General features: G+C 36.7%; 1 protein-coding gene across 1 annotated transcript; it reads left to right on the top strand.

Moving 5' to 3' along the window:
• Positions 1–1,528: 1,528 nt before the first annotated feature.
• LOC127804870 (protein SIEVE ELEMENT OCCLUSION B-like) lies at positions 1,529–5,094 on the top strand. The gene is made up of 7 exons (XM_052341931.1): positions 1,529–2,268; positions 2,357–2,464; positions 2,556–3,004; positions 3,144–3,253; positions 3,356–3,498; positions 3,635–4,126; positions 4,260–5,094. Exons 1-7 carry the CDS (start codon positions 1,612–1,614, stop codon positions 4,896–4,898), a joined length of 2,598 nt encoding a protein of 865 aa, XP_052197891.1. The 5' UTR covers positions 1,529–1,611; the 3' UTR covers positions 4,899–5,094.
• The last annotated feature ends 14,795 nt before the right edge of the window (positions 5,095–19,889 follow it).

Below are 19,889 nucleotides of genomic sequence, written 5' to 3'. Positions count from 1 at the left end.
GAACTTGTGACGCGTCGATTAACTTGTGTCAAGGGCTCTGGATATGGAAATGGTCAAGATATCATTTCACTGCCTGATGTGAAAATCATTGATAATACACAACATATATATGATTAGCTAGACTGAACCAATTGATTTGCGTGTCGGATTACAAATTGTATAATGCAAACCATCCTAATTCAATCTCATTCTTTTTATTAAAAAAAACAAAAACAAAAATGTTACACTTAAATTGACCAAAGATTTTTATAATGCAAACCATCCTAATTCAATCTCATTCTTTTTATTAGTATTTGTAGAGGGAATAAGATATGCTAGATATATCCTATTTGAATTTATTGAGTTTTGAATTGATTATAATAATTCTTTCTTTATCATATGGTAGCTTTCTATTATTTAAATTAGAATCTAAGACGATCACAATTAATAAACTTCAATGTAGCAACAAGAAGATGAAAATTTAGAAATTAGACAAAGATATATGAAGATGAAAATTTAGAAATTAGACAAAGATATATCAACGTAAAAAGAACAAGTTTATATATATATGATAAATAAAAAATATTTATCTCTTTTGATAACAACATGACTATGTCCCATTGGGACTGAATTCACCGAATGGGTTGGACCCAATTAAAATTAATTAGTAACAGGTACGTATTAGTTGTTAATTCATGGCACGAAGCACGTTAATCTTTGGATTCTGGTACCAAAAATCATGAAGATTGTGCAGCTCAAGATCGAGCATCCTCAACTTTGGCTGCCTTAATAACGTAAATTAACAAGACATGCATATCTCCCACAAAGCTTGATTTGTCTGTGCCTTTCCCTTTAATTTTCTAATCAACAACCCTAGCTAGCTGCATGGGTTGCCCAGCTGTCGGATCTGGGTGCTTTAATTTAATCATGTTGGGACTGTATACTGACTTTAGTGCTGTTCATTCATGGGTGGCGGCTGTGATGAACGAACTTGTTACTTGTCTTGGCATTTTAGTTCTGTGTCCAACACTATAACCTAGTAATGCCCACGTTAGGGCAACAGAACAAAGGAATGGAATCATTCTTTTCTCTCCGGCAGCTTCTTTTTCTTTTCTGGGGTTTTGAGAATACTCATTGATATTGGTATCAATTAGTAAGGAAGGAAAGTATAGCTATGTGTATGCTATGTACTGCCATGCCCACATGATCGATTGAATTAATTAATCTGTTGAAGAGATGATAGACACAATAGGTTTAGGGTTAGTTAATAGAGGCTGTGATTTGTTGGATGAAGATTTCGGATCTAAATCCAGCAGCAGTACTGCCCGGAATTAATCTTTTGACGGTCAAAAGGAAAAGGTGAGATGTTGTGGGGTCTGAGAAAGGCTTTAATTTGATAGGCTAGGACGCTTCAACTTAACGTTGTGGGGGGTTTTGAACTTGACTAGAAGCAAAGAAGCGGATTCAGCTGTCAACACTGGTAGCTTGCTTTATTCCGTTGCCCGGACATGGCTATATAAAGGCCAAGCCCGGATTGCAAGTAGAAGCACCACAAGCCCTCCTCTCCTCCTTCCCCAACACCCAGATTTCTGCCTTGACTTCCCGCAATAGCAGCAGCAACTTCTTCTTGCCATGGCCAGCAAGTTGACGCCGGTGCAGGCTCCACTCAACAGAAATGATCCCCAACTCATCCGAAACGATCCCCAGCTCACCAGGAGTGACCAGCAACTCATCAGGACTGATCCCCAGATGATCAGAACCGATCCCCAGCTCACCAGGAGTGACCAGCAACTCACCAGGACTGATCCCCAGATGATCAGAACCGATCCCCAACTCATCCGAAACGATCCCCAGCTCACCAGGAGTGACCAGCAACTCATCAGGACTGATCCCCAGATGATCAGAACAGATCCCCAACTCATACGAAACGATCCCCAGCTCACCAGGAGTGACCCGCAACTCATCAGGACAGATCCTCAGATGATGAGAGCCGATCCCCAGCCGATGATCAGAGCTAATCCTCCGCAGCTGCTTGGATCGAGTGCGCCGCTAATGGTCGACCCCAGCAAGTACATGCCAGTCACTGCGGCTTCCACCCAGCAACAGGTGATGATAGGTACCGGTGACCGGAGCATGTTCCTGGCGTCCGAGGACAGCTACACGATGAAGCAAATTCAGGAAATTCATCGCCCAGATGGCCGTGAAATAGACGTCAAACCTCTTTTTCAACTTGTTGAGGATATCCTTAGCCGCGCCTCCGTGTTCCCTACTCAGGAGATGATTGTGACGGTAGAGGAAATATTTCTCCGACAAATTAATGAATTGGATCCATCTCCTTCATGTTATATATACAATTTTCTTGTGATTTCCACTTCAGGGCATGGACAGAAGCCAGGTGGAACAGGTGGAGGACAAATACAATCAAGCAGTGGTCATTTCCATGCTCGAGGGGCTGGCCCAAGTCATTGATCGGATCTCGGTCCAGGTTACATGAAAAAAAGTTCCAATTTTCATATTATGATACATGAAAAATACAAAATTAACAATATTCAATTTCATTACTTTTACGTTTCCAGATAGCATTTAACTCTTTCTCTGGCATAGACGGGCATGAAACGACCGTCTCTCTACTTAAGATGCTAGCCAGCTATCCATGGGATGCTAAGCTTGTGCTAACCTTAGCGGCCTTTGCTTTGAACTACGGAGAATTCTGGCTCCTCGCCCAGATTTACTCATCAAACCAACTCGCCAAATCAGTGGCAATTCTTAGACAATTGCCAGTGATCATGGAGCACTCCGGCTCACTGAAAAGCCGGGTTGATTCGCTTAACGTTCTGATTAAGGCCATCTTGAACTTAGCAAGGGTCGTTTCAGCTTTCAAGGGGCTACCGCCGACATATATTACACAGGATGTGCCCGCCATGTCCGCCGCTATGGCCACCATGCCAACCGCCGTCTACTGGTCCATCAGAAGCATCATCGCTTGTGCTGCACAGATTGCAAGCCTCAGTAGCATGGGCCATGAGTATGTTTTAACTAATTAATTATTGCATCTGAAGTCTGTATAGAATAAAAACCCAAAATTATTTAGTAGTTATATATCCATAACTACTATGTACAGCATTAAACTAGCTAGGTTTATAATGGCCATATGATCATTTCAGGTATTTAGCAACCACCACAGAGTCATGGGAGTTGTCGACCTTGGCTCATAAGATCAACAACATACGCGACCATCTTCAAAAGCTATTAGATATTTGTTACAGTCTTCTGGGTAAGTAATAGTATTAACCAATCTAAGGTTTATGGTAATTACAATTAATAGATGCATTTGTGGCCCCGCTAAATATTATCATTAATTGTTTTTTGGGTGTAGAGGAAAAGAGAGACGTCGAAGCTTTTCAGTCATTGGTGCAGATCTTGGACATGATCCACATAGATAACATGAAAGTTCTTAAGGCATTGATTTACACCAAGGACGACATTTTACCACTTTATGATGGAAGTGCTAAAAGAAGGGTCTGTAACACTATACACGAGTCACTCTACAAACAGCTACATCATCATTAATATTAATATTAATTTGGATTAATTTCTATGATATGTTTCTTGTGATGGAGAAATTAAGCTCTTTGGTTGCTATTGTTGAAAACAGGTTAGTCTTGAAGTTTTGAGGAGGAAGAACGTTTTGCTACTCATATCAGGGCTTGAGATCTCTGAGGACGAACTTTCAATTTTGGAGCAGATTTACAGGGAGTCTCGAACACAATCAGTGAGGATGGACACTCTGTACGAGGTCGTGTGGATCCCGATTGTGGACCACTCTTTACTGGGGATAGATTCTATCCAAAAGAAGTTTGAGAGCCTACAATCCACAATGCCTTGGCACACAGTGCACCACCCTTCGATTATCGATCGAGCTGTGATAAGGCTAGTGAAGGAGAAGTGGCACTTTAGGAACAAGCCTATCCTGGTGGTTCTCGACCCGCACGGAAGAGTGGTGAGCCCCAATGCCATCCACATGATGTGGATTTGGGGAAGCAATGCCTTTCCCTTCACCAGTTTCAGGGAAGAAACGCTTTGGAAGGAGGAGGCTTGGAGGCTTGAGTTGCTCGTTGATGGCATCGACCAAACAGTTCTCGACTGGGTAATTAGCTCGACTTCATCTTCGTAGCTAGCTATTTATATATATATATATATGCATAATAGTTCAGTACCATTAATTGTCACATTCGAGAAAATCAATCAAAACCCACAAATTTTTATGTTTTGTTAACCAGAGCAAAGAGGGAAAATACGTATTCATGTATGGAGGGGATGACATTGAGTGGATCCGGAGATTCACAAGCAGAGCAAAGGCGGTGGCGAAAACTGTTGGAATCCCACTTGAGATGGTATACGTCGGAAAGAGTCACAAGAAGGAACAAGTCCGGCGGGTGACCACCGTCATTGAGGCCGAGAATTTGAGCTACGCATGGCAGGAGCTAATGGTATGGTTCTTCTGGACCCGGTTGGAGAGCATGCTCTTCTCCAAGATTCAGCTCGGGAAAGTCGACGAACACGACCAGATGATGCTAGAGATAAAGAAGCTTCTAAGCTACGACAAGAGCGGAGGCTGGGCGGTGCTCAGCCGGGGATCGGAAGTCGTCGTCAACGGCCATTTCACCACCATGATGTCCACCGTGGTGGAGTTCGACAAATGGAAGGATCGGGTGGAACTTGATGGGTTTCCTACCTCGTTCAAAGGTTACCACGACAAGCTTGTGAGAGATACTCATCCTTGCAGCCGCTTCGAGTTCCCGATCTCCACCGGGAGGATCCCGGAGAATCTGAAATGCCCCGAGTGCCAGCGCTTCATGGAGAAATTCGTCACCTTTGCTTGCTGCCACGATGAAGATGCCATAGCCGCTCTCTACTGATGATATGAATAAGGCTTTTGCCTTACTATATATATATATATATATATATACAACCATATATAATAAGATTTGTGTGTTTAATGTAACGCCAAGGCCCCCACTTCTTTGTACTCCTTATTTGGATGGCCTTAGACTCAGTTTTTGAATAAGCTTAGGCCAACCCTTCAGTGAAATAAACTTTCAAATTAAATTTGAATTGCTATAAACTTAGAATTTTGCTCTGAAAATTGAAAACTTCTAATTAATTGAATTATTGTTTATATTTAATCATTTAGTGAAATAAACAATTTTTGTATCAAACACTATGTTTAGTTTTTATTTTTCAAATTAAAAATTTATATAAAATTCTAAAACAACATATTTACTTTTTTATTTTTTATCGGTAAACAAGATTTGGATTTATATCTCTCACATCTAGCATAATATCAATTATGGTAGTGCACTCAAAATCGTCTTTATGTAAATATTATTAAAAAATAAGAAAATAAAAATCAACTATTAAATTTGTTTTTTATTTTATATGTGCATAATAAGGACGACATCCTAATATATATATATATATATACTTCTCCCATATTATTGTTCAGTCATTTTAATATGACCCTATACTAAATTAGATTAAGATTAGAATTTTTAAAATTTTAAACTAAAAACTAGACTGATTTGAGTTAAGAGAAGACTAGACTGGTTCAATTTGATCCTAACTATTTTATAATATTTTTTTGGCTTAATATATCTTAAAGTCTCTCAACTATTAAAAAATATGACATTGAATCTCTCACCTAAAAATCTCAAGATTCGATTTTTAAACAATTAAAAAGATATTTTTTTAGCCATTATCGTCAATGCGAGTAAACGATTACGTTATATTTGTCCCAAACCTATATACACACACATATATATATATACATATACACATGTCTTTGTATATATATACATATACACAAACACAACAGGGCTGCGGCCATGGCAGTCATCGCCAGCCGCCATGGTTGCGACCCTCACCCACCCCCCAATATACATAAACATACAACACACATATGGCCGCTATGAACGCAGGCATCACCCACTCGTCATGGCAACCGTGATGAATGCGACCATCGTTGCGAGAAAGAGAGAGAGAACTGGGTAGGGGTAGGTGATGGGCTATACAGTATATATATATATATATATATATATAGAGAGAGAGAGAGAGAGAGGGTCACGGCCATGGCAGTCACCGCCAGCTTCCATGGTCGTAGCCATCACCCATCCCCCCAACCATGGACGTGGCTGACTGCACTCTCACCCTGCAATTAAAACACAAAACAAAACACAATAAAAATTTTATATTTTTTTTATTTATTTAGGTGAGAGGTTTATACTCGTCAGTGTACGAGTGCAGTTGTAGTCCAAATTTAAATTTATACTTTCTGGATAAGTCCAGGTTGTCCACTGAGAGATTTATTTATGGCAAAAGAAAAAGAATGTCACACACACACACACGCATTTAGAGGATGGATAAAATGATTTTTTTATGGTTTTTTAGATAACAAATACTAGAAAATAAAACAAGACAGAAGTTGAAATAAATACTGAACGTGAGGATATGAAATTGGATAGTACTTGAATTAAGACAATTTCAGTGCTAACCCGTTGATTCCCAAATTTTAGCATAAAAGATTAGCAACATTAATTTAATTTCAGATATGAGGATTTGTTTTTAAATGCAATTAAAGATAATGATAGCTCTAGTTTAAGCAATCCCCATACATGATATGCGGGATTCTAATTTAAGAAACTACCATAAATTCAATTACAATTAATACACAAAACAACTAAATTAATCATCCGGGTTTGGGTATGATAGCGTTTCCAGTTCTAGTAACTCTCATGCATGACATGAAAGCTCTAAGTTAGGCTTACGCTCCAATCCAAACCTAGTGATTTTTCAATAATCAAAACACACTCATATTGAAGTTTAAACTAATGTTACTCATTTAAAGCGTAGCTTTATTTGGGAATCATTGGCGTTGGACACTGTCCTTGCCTTAACCCAAGATTAGATTTAGCTACTCATCTCCATTAAATTAATTGACAGGAATTTAAATGACATAATTTAAATAACATAATTTAAATGACAGAATTTAAATGACAGGAATTAAAATAGAAGAAACTAACCGGCCATTTAGGCGGTAGATAATTAAAATACAAGAATTAAAATTGCAAGAATTTAAAGGCATAAACTAACCGTCCATTTAGGCGGTGAACAATTAAATGACAAGAATGAAAATTGCAGAAATTTAAAGGCACAAATTAACCGGCCATTTAGGCGGTGAATAATAAAGTAATAATAAATGACATAAGAATTTAAAAGAAGAAAGGAAGAAGTAAGATCACAAGAGAGAATACTAAAGAAAAGGGGAAAGAACAAGAACAATTCTCAAAGAGAGAATTATAAGGAAACAACTAAACTTTGATTCAAGAATAATAATCACACTTACAAATGCAATCAAGTGAGCTATTTATAGGCCACAAGATGCAATACAAACCACACAATTTCAATTATTCAATTAGACATAATTATATCTAATGGGTACTCACACACTTAAAGTTAAATGGATTTTAGCTATAATACACACCTAATATTAAATGGATTTTAGCTAAAATACATACCTAATAAAGCACTCATAAAGTTAAATGGATTTTAGCTATAATATCCACCTAATAGTTAAATGGATTTTAGCTAAAAAACACACCTAATAAAGCTCTCACATAAAAAATGAAAATAGATTTCTATAAATTGGTTTTTAATCTTCATTAGGATTAAAAATAATCCTTGGGCCTTCTCAAAATAATATTTTCCATGGGTTGTTCAAATTGGGCCTTAATTCTTCATGGGCTTGAATTCTTCATGGACTTGATTTCTTCATGGATTTGATTTCTTCATGGATTTGAATTCTTCATGGACTTTAATTTTTCATGGGCTTGATTTCTTCATGGATTTGAATTCTTCATGGACTTTAAGTCTTCATGGGCTTGAATTCTTCATGCCTAAAAAAAAAAAATAATAATAATTTAATGTTATTAATAAATTATTTATTATATATATGTATTACACATGGCACATATATATATTAGATTATATTATATATATATATATTACATGCATGCATATAATGATGTATATGTATTATACATAATTTTATATATTATTATTATTATTATTAAATTTTACTTTAAAATTTCATTTCATTCATTTTTCAATTTAAACTTGCATATAACCATAAAATATATATTAATATCTAATTTAAACTATTTTTAAGATCAAAAGAAGGGTATAATTATAACAAAATTTTTATAAAATTAACCACTAATCATACCCCCCAACTTAAACATTGCTAGTCTCTTAGCAATCAGATTATACACCTACCAAACTTTATTCACAATAACTGTATGAATGTAAAAATTTCAAATTCGAAACCGAAATGCATAAAATTAAATAAATAATTTAGCATTCTAAATCAGATTTTTGGTTAAAGGTCATACAATCTCAGGAATGGAAATTAGGATAACCAACACACAGACTTACTCCCTCGAAGTTTTGACTTCAAATCTCACTATGGATTTTCTCTCCAATAAAAAGGATTCCTCAGGTGTACACACAAAGGGGTGCACCGTTATAAGAGTAAATGCAGAACAAGTTCAAAACTCGGTGCCATCCCAAATACAAGGAACGTATTTTCATGAAAGAACAAGGAAATTGACATAGCTTCATGATTGGAATAATGCTCTAGATGAGTAACTTCTGAATTTAAACATGATTCCCTACTCCAAACTCGAATTCTGAGATCACACGATTTATAGCATCAAAAGGGACCAGACTGGGTTGTAATGGGGCTATAAGGTTAATACGGGTTGTCAAAGAAAAGGTAGAGTGTGCAAAGGGTGTGTCGGGATTTTTTTTTTTTTAGCATTTATTTTGAAACAGTTATGCTGAATAGCTAAGAGAATTTGCCCCCTTTTTTTTTTCTTTTTCTTCTTTTTTTTTTCTTTTTCTTCTTTTTTTTTCTCTTTTTTTTTCCTTTTTCTCTTTAAATATGAAAATAGAAAGACAGATTAATTCCCAAAATCACACTAGGTTGGATAAAATTCATATGGTTATGGGTTAACCGAGAGTAACGAAAGAAATTGTACTACAAATGGCTCAAATGGGATAGCAAGGGAGGTTAATTTAAAGAAAGAAAAAGGTTTAATAGGCTCAAACTGAAAGAAATTGATCCCCCTATCATGCTTCTCAGTCATCTAAGTCGAAGTTTGAAACCAGTCAAATTCATCCGCTATCATACTAGACATTCAAAGCGAATTGATATTTTGAAGCCATTGAAAAGATAAGATAAACAAGAGAGCATATTTAGAGTAAGTGTTATTTCACTCAGAATTAACGGTTATTAGGCTCAAACACTTACTTGGGTAATAGTCTCCACTTCTGTTGAGGGATCATACAGTGTACTAATCAACTAATTACTGTTACCTTTGACTTTATGACCGATAACCAATTTCTAAATTTGAATCCCTGATGAATGCAAATTACTTATTCTAATGCATATACGTTTTCAAATAAGAAATCAATGCATTCATGTTTCGTATTGCAAACTTAGCCGGCTATCAGTGCATAACTTCAAAGCTTTAGGAATAGCATTATTTAAAACACATAATTTTTTTTTTATTTTTTTATAAGAGTAGATAAAGACAATCAATTCCCACAAGACTACAAACTAGTAATTACAAACTCACAGTTAAATATAAACCAGATGATTCATGACTAGACCTTACACCCCCCAACTTGAATTGCAGTAATAAATTAGGGTTGTTAGGAATACCTGTAACTCCACAAGTCCATAGATTTGCTGTGAACTGCTAAAACTTAAACAACAAATGAGCATACCATATAGATATATATTTATATTTTCACACCAAAATAAAAATTTCATGCAAGTCATAAGATAAGCAAAATGCGTCTCAAGAGTACAAAAAGTACTCCTTACTCAGCCATCTTATCAAAGACTTTGCTAACAACATTCCACAGTTTTGTTTTTTGTTTTTTATTTATTTATTTTTTATTATTATTTTTTTTAAGAACACAACCAAGAAAAATCCTGCAAGTTGTACAATAACTAGATGCGTCTCAAGAGTACAAAAAGTACTCCTTACTCAGCTATCTTAATAAAGAGCATTTCTCACAGTGATAAATCTAAGTTAATCGGACCCCTTTGGCGCTTGTTACTAATTGCCTTAGACCAGTCTATCCGAGGCTCATGAGGATCGTACTGTGGAACATAAGCATGTAATTTCTCTAACAGCTTATCAATGGTGGATGCAGAAATGAGAATCTTTCTTGCTGAACGAGAAATGAACTGTTGGTCCACAGCCTGATCAAGAAAAGAGAGTAACCCATCGAAAAAATGGTTAACATTTAAAAGTCCAATGGGTTTGGTATGGAGATTACTCTTGGCCCAGGAGATTATACAAAAGATTTCTTCAAGTGTTCCAAAACCTCCTGGTAAAGCAATGAAGGCGTCTGACTGATAAATCTTACAAGCCATACGCTCAGACATAGAAGTCGTTTCTATAAGTTGACCGCGTGTAATCCCAGAAATATGTGGTTCAGCTAAAGGGAATGGCATTACACCTACCACAAATGAATTTCCAAGATGTACAGCTTGTGAAACATAACCATTCAATCCACGACTTCCCCCTCCATATACCAAATTAATTTTTTTCTCTCCTAATTTTTTGCCTAGTTCGCTTGCTGCAAGTGCGTAACAAATATCACTCCCAAGTTGAGAGCCACAAAGTACACATATGGTTTTGATTCGACGAACTAACTGACCTTCCATGTTTGTTCCTTTTGTATGCCCTGGAAAGAGATTTAGCGATCAAAAGTAGCTATACAACAATTCAACAAGAAATAAATACAAACAAAAATCATGCGTATGTATAAGTAGTTGTGATTGTGGCTCACATCTTCCTCTGGTTTTACGTCCAGAAACGGCTTAAACACTTTCTATGAAGCGGGGATAAGCTTCCCATCCAATTTTCTTATAGATTGGCAAACATGGTCGTTTTTAGTCAGATTCCCAAGACTATAGCGTTGGTGGTCACTTCTGAACTGGGTCCATAAAGCAAGAAGTTCTCTTTGCACTATTCCACACGGATGCGTCTCAAGAGTCAATCGGATATCATCCAGAGACTCCTTACTCAGTTCATCCTTTATGAAACTAATTTTATCTTCTCGATTTATGGACATAAACCCCACAGATTTGCATCGTGTGTTACAGGTCCATCGAGCACATTTGTAACAACCATTCACTCTTTTCGCTCTTCTTTTCTTCGCAAAACTACTCTTCCCTAAGCCTGGAAAATGCTTAAAACTAGGTGAAGTTTCACCAGCTAATCGAACTTTTGCTTCGATCAGCCAACGAATATCTTCAGGGATGTTATTAAGCATCAACAACCTAAGTCTTTCACACCTAGCAACATAAATTTTTTTCAAATCATTCTGCGGGAGAGATGGATAGTACTTGTGAATTTTTGAGAGATAAAGATCCATTTTTTTTTTTTTTTTTTAAACTATACTAAGAAAAAAAAAAGTAAAGAACTATAAACTTTACAAAAGGGATGAGAGTACCTGATCGGAGAATAACACAAAAGAGAGAAGACTGAGCTCAAGAAGGGTGGCTTGCCTTATACAGATATGGAGTCTCTTATAGAGCAATGACCATCACTATTTTACACTCGGCTCGAGGCATGCCATAATTACAGGGTTATGCTTGGCGTCTCTTTTTCAACGCTTGGTGCCTCATTTTTCAACATTTGGCAGTGTGCCTTATCCTTTATAGGGCAGTGTGATTGCACTGCCCAAGAAAAGATAGCTACCACCAGCGTTAATTCTGTCTCTCTCAATTCAATTTTTTTTTTTTTTTTATTATTTTATTATTTTTTTAATTTTTTTTTATTCTTATTATTATTATTATTATTATTATTTTTGATTTTTTTTTTTTAATAAATGTTTTGTTTTAGGGGCCCAATAAAATCATACATACCACACAAGACAATATTATCGAGTCTAACAAAATTATTTGCACAATAGATCAGTTTCAAACACCAATAAAATCAAGTACACCTTACCCCCCAACTTAAATTGCGCATTGTCCTCAATCGACAATAAAAGGATAGAAGATAGGCATACCTGGTGGTCTTCAATGCATGAACTCGTATGCAAAAAAAATTTTATTTAGACTGCACACAGAGAAACACTATTTGAATCAAAGTTAATTAAGTAATGCAGAAAATGAACAACTTATATATATAATTCTTTATTATTTTATTTTATTTTTTTCTTTTTTTTATTTAATTTTTTTATTTTTTTTTTATTTTTTTTTTTCAGATCTATAAACATCCATTTAACCTAAATGGAAAGGTGGTCTTTTAACGTCAGATTCCCAGACGATAGGAAACTTTCCCTACTCATCAGATGATGATGGATCATCTAAATCCACAACTCCTTCATTCTCCTCAACACTACCCTGGTATGGTTTCAACCTATGACCATTGACTGTTAGAAGCTGTCCTGACTCCGGATTTTCTATCTCAAATGCCCCATATCCTGAGATGGACTTGATTACAAAGGGGCCGACCCATCGAGACTTCAATTTTCCTGGGAATAGATGCAATCGAGAATCATACAAGAGTACCCGTTGCCCTACCTGAAAGCTTTTTCGAATGATGTGCCGATCATGTAACTCTTTCATGCGAACCTTGGCCAATCTTGCATTTTCAAATGCTTCATTCCGAATTTCTTCAAGTTCATTCAATTGGAGCTTCCTGGATAAGCCTGCTTCAGTTAGACTCTTGTTGATCTTATGAATTGCCCAATATGCTTTATGCTCAATTTCCACCGGCAGATGACAAGATTTACCGTATACTAGCCTATAGGGAGACATTCCCAAAATTGTTTTGTAAGCTGTCCTGTACGCCCAAAGAGCGTCTACTAGTCTTAAGGACCAATCCTTACGATTAGCAGCAACAGTCTTTTCCAATATGCGCTTAATCTCCCTATTGGCTAGCTCGGCTTGACCATTGGTTTGGGGATGGTATGGTGTTGCAACCTTATGCAGTACACCATATTTCTTCATTAATCCTGCCACAACTTTATTACAAAAATGGGAACCCCCATCACTGATGATTGCTCGTGGCATCCCAAATCGACTGAATATATTTTCTTTCAAAAATTTCACGACAGTCCTATGGTCATTTGTTCTGGCCGGGATTGCTTCTACCCATTTGGACACATAGTCAACAGCAAGTAAGATGTATTCATGACCAAATGAATTGACAAATGGGCCCATAAAATCCATACCCCAACAGTCAAAAACTTCTAACACTTGGATCGGATGTAATGGCATCATGTTTCTCCTTGACAGACTTCCTAACCTTTGACATCGATCACAATTTGAACAGAACTTGTACACATCCTTGAACAGTGTCGGCCAATAAAATCCACTCTGAAAAATTTTTGCAACTGTTTTCTTGACAGAAAAATGGCCTCCACATGCAAGAGTATGACTGAAATTGATAACACTTTGTTGCTCATGATCGGGTATGCATCTACGGATGATTTGGTCAGGACAATACTTGAAGAGGTAGGGCTCATCCCAAAAGAAGGTTCTGACTTTTCTGAAGAATTTATGCCTATCTTGCTTGCTCCAATGGTCTGGGATCAGACCAGTTGCCAGGTAGTTCGCAATGTCGGCATACCAAGGGACAACAGATGATGCACGAATAACATTCACTTTAAACAGTTGCTCATCAGGGAAATTGTCATGAATTGGTTCATCAAATTGTGTGAGATCTTGACTTGGAATCCTTGACAAATGGTCAGCCACCACATTTTCTACTCCCTTCTTGTCTCTGATTTCAATGTTGAACTCTTGCAGGAGTAAGATCCATCGGAGCAGACGGGGTTTTGCATCTTGCTTTGTGAACAAATACTTCAGAGCAGCGTGATCAGTAAAAATGATCACTAGTGACCCTACGAGGTAAGATCGAAACTTGTCCAGGGCAAAGACAACTGCTAGTAACTCTTTCTCTGTAGTGGTGTAATTCTTTTGTGCCTCATTAAGAGTTTTGCTAGCATAATATATCACATGAGGTTTCTTATCCTTCCTCTGCCCTAACACAGCTCCTGCCGCATAATCACTAGCATCGCACATAAGTTCAAACGGGAGGGACCAATCAGGGGACTGAATGATAGGTGCTGAAATGAGTGCATCTTTCAATTTATCAAAAGCATTTTGACAGGCAGGACTCCATTCAAACGGAACATCTTGAGACAACAAATGGCACAAGGGTCTTGTTATAGTGCTAAAGGAAGCAATGAATCTCCTATAAAACCCTGCATGTCCCAAAAAACTTCTGATGTCTTTCACATTCCTAGGGATGGGGAGTTTTTGAATTGTTTCAATTTTTGATCTGTCTACCTCCATCCCCCTAGATGAAACGATGTGCCCCAAGACTATGCCCTGTTTCACCATGAAGTGACATTTTTCCCAATTGAGTATCAGATTTGTTTCCTCACATCTTGCTAAAACCTTTTTCAGATTCTCCAAACAGGCCTCAAAGTTACTTCCATAAACAGAAAAGTCATCCATAAACACTTCAACAATTTGCTCAACCATTTCACTGAAAATGCTCATCATACACCTTTGAAAGGTGGCTGGAGCATTGCATAACCCAAATGGCATGCGCCTGTATGCAAATGTCCCAAATGGACATGTGAAAGTTGTCTTCTCTTGATCTTCTAGTGCAATTTCTATCTGATTGTACCCTGAGTACCCATCTAAGAAACAATAGTAGGCTTGGCCTGCTATTCTCTCCAGAACTTGATCCAAGAAAGGCAAAGGAAAATGATCTTTCCTTGTCACAGAATTGAGCTTTCTATAATCAATGCACATACGCCATCCTGTCTGGATGCGCGTGGGAATCAATTCATTGTTCTCATTTTTTACAACAGTGACTCCAGACTTTTTGGGTACTACCTGTGTTGGACTTACCCACTTAGAATCAGAGATTGGGTAAATTATTCCAGCATCCAATAGCTTAAGCACTTCTTTTCTGACAACTTCTTTCATGTTGGGATTTAATCTCCTTTGCATTTGCCTAACTGGTTTTGCTCCTTCTTCCAAGAATATCTTATGAGTACATATCAAAGGGCTAATACCTTGCAAATCTGAAATGGTCCATCCTAATGACTTCCTGCGTGCTTTTAGAACTTCTATCAATTGTTGCTCTTGCTGAGGTGTCAAACTTGAAGAGATCACCACTGGGAATGCTTCCCCTTCTCCTAGAAAGACATACTTCAAATCACTGGGCAATGGCTTTCTCTCAGGCGTGGACTGATGGCTATCAGGGGCCATGAGCTTACTGTCCAAGTTTCTTAATGGCTCTAAACCAGGCATCCATGTAGGCTTCTCACTTTCTTTGCTTATGACTTCCACTTCTTTTATTTCTTCAAGATCTTGATTTCCTTCTTTGGGTCTTCTCATGAACTCTTCAAAACAGTCATTGGTCAGTGTTTGGATCAAGTCTACCTCCTCCACTTCACTCTCAGTGTCTTGATGTTTGGCTACCCTAAAGATATTCATTTCTACAGTCATGTTCCCAAAAGATAGCTTTAACACACCATTCCTACAGTTGATGATGGCATTTGATGTGGCAAGGAATGGTCGACCTAAGATGACTGGCACAGGAGGTTGAGGCCCCTGATGCGGCTGGGTGTCCAAAACGATGAAGTCCACTGGAAAGTAGAACTTATCGATTTGTACCAGAACATCCTCCACAATTCCTCGTGGAACTTTGACTGATCGATCAGCCAGCTGAAGGGTCACTCTAGTGGGTTTAAGCTCACCTAATCCCAACTGTTGATACACACTGTATGGCAACAAATTGACACTAGCTCCTAAATCCAAGAGTGCCCGATCAACCTTTTGACTTCCTATGATGCATGTAATGGTTGGACAGCCTGGATCTTTGTATTTGGGAGGAGTTTTCAATTGGAGAATGGCGCTGACTTGTTCAGTCAAGAATGCCTTTTCATGCACATTTGTTTTCCTTTTGACAGTGCACAGATCTTTCAAAAACTTTGCATATGAAGGTGTTTGTTTGATTGCATCCAACAGCGGGATGTTGATTCTCACTTGCTTAAACACTTCATATATATCTGCATTTTGTTGCTCTTTTTTCAAATGATTCAACCTTTGTGGAAAAGGTGGTTTGGGCCTGTATTGAATTTCTTTCTCATCTTCTTTTTGTTTTTCATTTTTTTCATTTTTTTCATTTTTCTCATTTTTCTCATTTTTTTCCACGGTGGATTCATGATCTTTTGGTTCTTTTTCTTCATCAACATGTTGGTTTATCCTAGGATCAGTTGGTTTCTCAATTATTCTTCCACTTCTTAGGGCAGTCACTGCTTGCACTTGTTCATGAGTGTTGGTTTCACTATTTGAAGCTTCTACCTGGTTGGTTTGCCTAATTGGGTTAGGATTAGTTTGGGATGGAAACCTCCCGGGTTCTCTCACACTCAATGTTTGTGTTATCTTGGTCAACTGGCTCCTAATGTCTTCTATGGCTCTGTTTGTTTGGTCTTGATTTTTGACAAGCTGAGCAACCTGATTATTGATACCTGTTTGACTTTGGATGAACTGGTGCAAGGTATCTTCCAAAGATCTCCTATGAGGAGGTTGGTAAGTATTGGATGAAGAACCTTGATTTTGTTGGAAGGTATGTTGTTGTGTAGGGAAGGGAGGTTGAGAATGATTTCCAGAATCATTTCTCCAAGAAAAATTGGGGTGATTTCTATTATTGGGATGGTATGAATTGTAGTTCTGATTATTCCCATAATAGGCTCCACTCTGATTTTGATTTTGTCTCCCCTCAAAGTTGTGTGAATGATTGTTATTAGTCTGCCCATACAATACCTCCTTGAAAGCAGGTAGGGTAGGACATTCTTCAGTTGAATGATCTGTTGCATCACACACAGCACACTTTACTTCCACTTGATTAACAGATTGCACCTTTTTGGGTTGCATGTTTTCAACTTTCTTTGTTAAAGCAGTTAGTCTTGCATTTAAATCGTCACTCTCACTCAGTTGGTATCTCCCTCTAGGTTGTGGATTTTCTCTTGAATCAAGAGCAGATGTTGGACCAACTTCCCAGTTCCTTGTATTCTCAGCCAATGTGTCAAAGAAGTGGAAAGCTTCTTCTGGAGTCTTCTCATAGAATTCTCCATTGCACATTGTAGAAACTAGCATTTTCAATTGGGGAGTGAGTGAATCATGAAAGAAACTGACCACTCTCCATTGCTCAAAAGCATGGTGCGGACAAGTGTGAAGAAGGTCTTTAAACCTTTCCCACGCTTGAGCAAAATTCTCATTTGGTTTACAGGCAAAATTCATGATTTGTCTTTGAAGAGTAGCAGTTCTGTTGGCAGGGAAGTATTTTTTTAAGAAAGTTGTTTGCATTTCTCTCCAAGTTCCTATAGATCTAGGTGGGAGAGTGCTTAACCATATTTTTGCCTTATCTTTCAGTGAGAATGGAAAGAGTTTTAATCTTATGACATCCTCATTTGCTGTATGGTCCATGCAAGTGCTACATACTTCCTCAAATTCTTTCATATGAGTATATGGATTTTCAGAATCCATGCCATGAAAAGTTGGTAACAATTGGATTGTGCCAGGTTTGAAGTTAAACCTATGATGGTTGATGGGAAGAATAATGCATGAGGGGGTTGTCTGCCTAGGAGGATGAAGATACTCCCTAAGGGGTCTGATCATCTCCTGATCAATGGGATCAGGGTTACCGTGGTCACTACCACGTGCAGACATGTTCTGTGGAAGTGGCATGTTCTCATTATGTTGAGACATGAGTGACTGATTTTCTACAGTTTTACCTGATCTAAGTATCATACACTATGCACAAATAAAAATAAAGTAAAAAGAAACAGAGTTACCGAATTTATCAGGAGATGCTTATTCTTATATTTTTTTTTTCCTTTTTGTTTTTGCCTCAATCTCCCCGGCAACGGCGCCAAAATTTGACTGCACTCTCACCCTGCAATTAAAACACAAAACAAAACACAATAAAAATTTTATATTTTTTTTATTTATTTAGGCGAGAGGTTTATACTCGTCAGTGTACGAGTGCAGTTGTAGTCCAAATTTAAATTTATACTTTCTGGATAAGTCCAGGTCGTCCACTGAGAGATTTATTTATGGCAAAAGAAAAAGAATGTCACACACACACACACGCATTTAGAGGATGGATAAAATGATTTTTTATGGTTTTTTAGATAACAAATACTAGAAAATAAAACAAGACAGAAGTTGAAATAAATACTGAACGTGAGGATATGAAATTGGATAGTACTTGAATTAAGACAATTTCAGTGCTAACCCGTTGATTCCCAAATTTTAGCATAAAAGATTAGCAACATTAATTTAATTTCAGATATGAGGATTTGTTTTTAAATGCAATTAAAGATAATGATAGCTCTAGTTTAAGCAATCCCCATACATGATATGCAGGATTCTAATTTAAGAAACTACCATAAATTCAATTACAATTAATACACAAAACAACTAAATTAATCATCCGGGTTTGGGTATGATAGCGTTTCCAGTTCTAGTAACTCTCATGCATGACATGAAAGCTCTAAGTTAGGCTTACGCTCTAATCCAAACCTAGTGATTTTTCAATAATCAAAACACACTCATATTGAAGTTTAAACTAATGTTACTCATTTAAAGCGTAGCTTTATTTGGGAATCATTGGCGTTGGACACTGTCCTTGCCTTAACCCAAGATTAGATTTAGCTACTCATCTCCATTAAATTAATTGACAGGAATTTAAATGACATAATTTAAATAACATAATTTAAATGACAGAATTTAAATGACAGGAATTAAAATAGAAGAAACTAACCGGCCATTTAGGCGGTAGATAATTAAAATACAAGAATTAAAATTGCAAGAATTTAAAGGCATAAACTAACCGTCCATTTAGGCGGTGAACAATTAAATGACAAGAATGAAAATTGCAGAAATTTAAAGGCACAAATTAACCGGCCATTTAGGCGGTGAATAATAAAGTAATAATAAATGACATAAGAATTTAAAAGAAGAAAGGAAAGAAGTAAGATCACAAGAGAGAATACTAAAGAAAAGGGGAAAGAACAAGAACAATTCTCAAAGAGAGAATTATAAGGAAACAACTAAACTTTGATTCAAGAATAATAATCACACTTACAAATGCAATCAAGTGAGCTATTTATAGGCCACAAGATGCAATACAAACCACACAATTTCAATTATTCAATTAGACATAATTATATCTAATGGGCACTCACACACTTAAAGTTAAATGGATTTTAGCTATAATACACACCTAATATTAAATGGATTTTAGCTAAAATACATACATAATAAAGCACTCATAAAGTTAAATGGATTTTAGCTATAATATCCACCTAATAGTTAAATGGATTTTAGCTAAAAAACACACCTAATAAAGCTCTCACATAAAAAATGAAAATAGATTTCTATAAATTGGTTTTTAATCTTCATTAGGATTAAAAATAATCCTTGGGCCTTCTCAAAATAATATTTTCCATGGGTTGTTCAAATTGGGCCTGAATTCTTCATGGACTTGATTTCTTCATGGATTTGAATTCTTCATGGACTTTAATTTTTCATGGGCTTGATTTCTTCATGGATTTGAATTCTTCATGGACTTTAAGTCTTCATGGGCTTGAATTCTTCATGCCTAAAAAAAAAAAAAATAATAATTTAATGTTATTAATAAATTATTTATTATATATATGTATTACACATGGCACATATATATTAGATTATATTATATATATATATTACATGCATGCATATAATGATGTATATG

This window comes from Diospyros lotus, chromosome 6 (assembly GCF_014633365.1).
Source record: "Diospyros lotus cultivar Yz01 chromosome 6, ASM1463336v1, whole genome shotgun sequence".
Lineage (NCBI taxonomy): Eukaryota > Viridiplantae > Streptophyta > Magnoliopsida > Ericales > Ebenaceae > Diospyros > Diospyros lotus.
The sequence above is the reverse complement of the archived record's forward strand: the minus strand, read 5'-3'. Positions and strand labels throughout refer to the sequence as shown.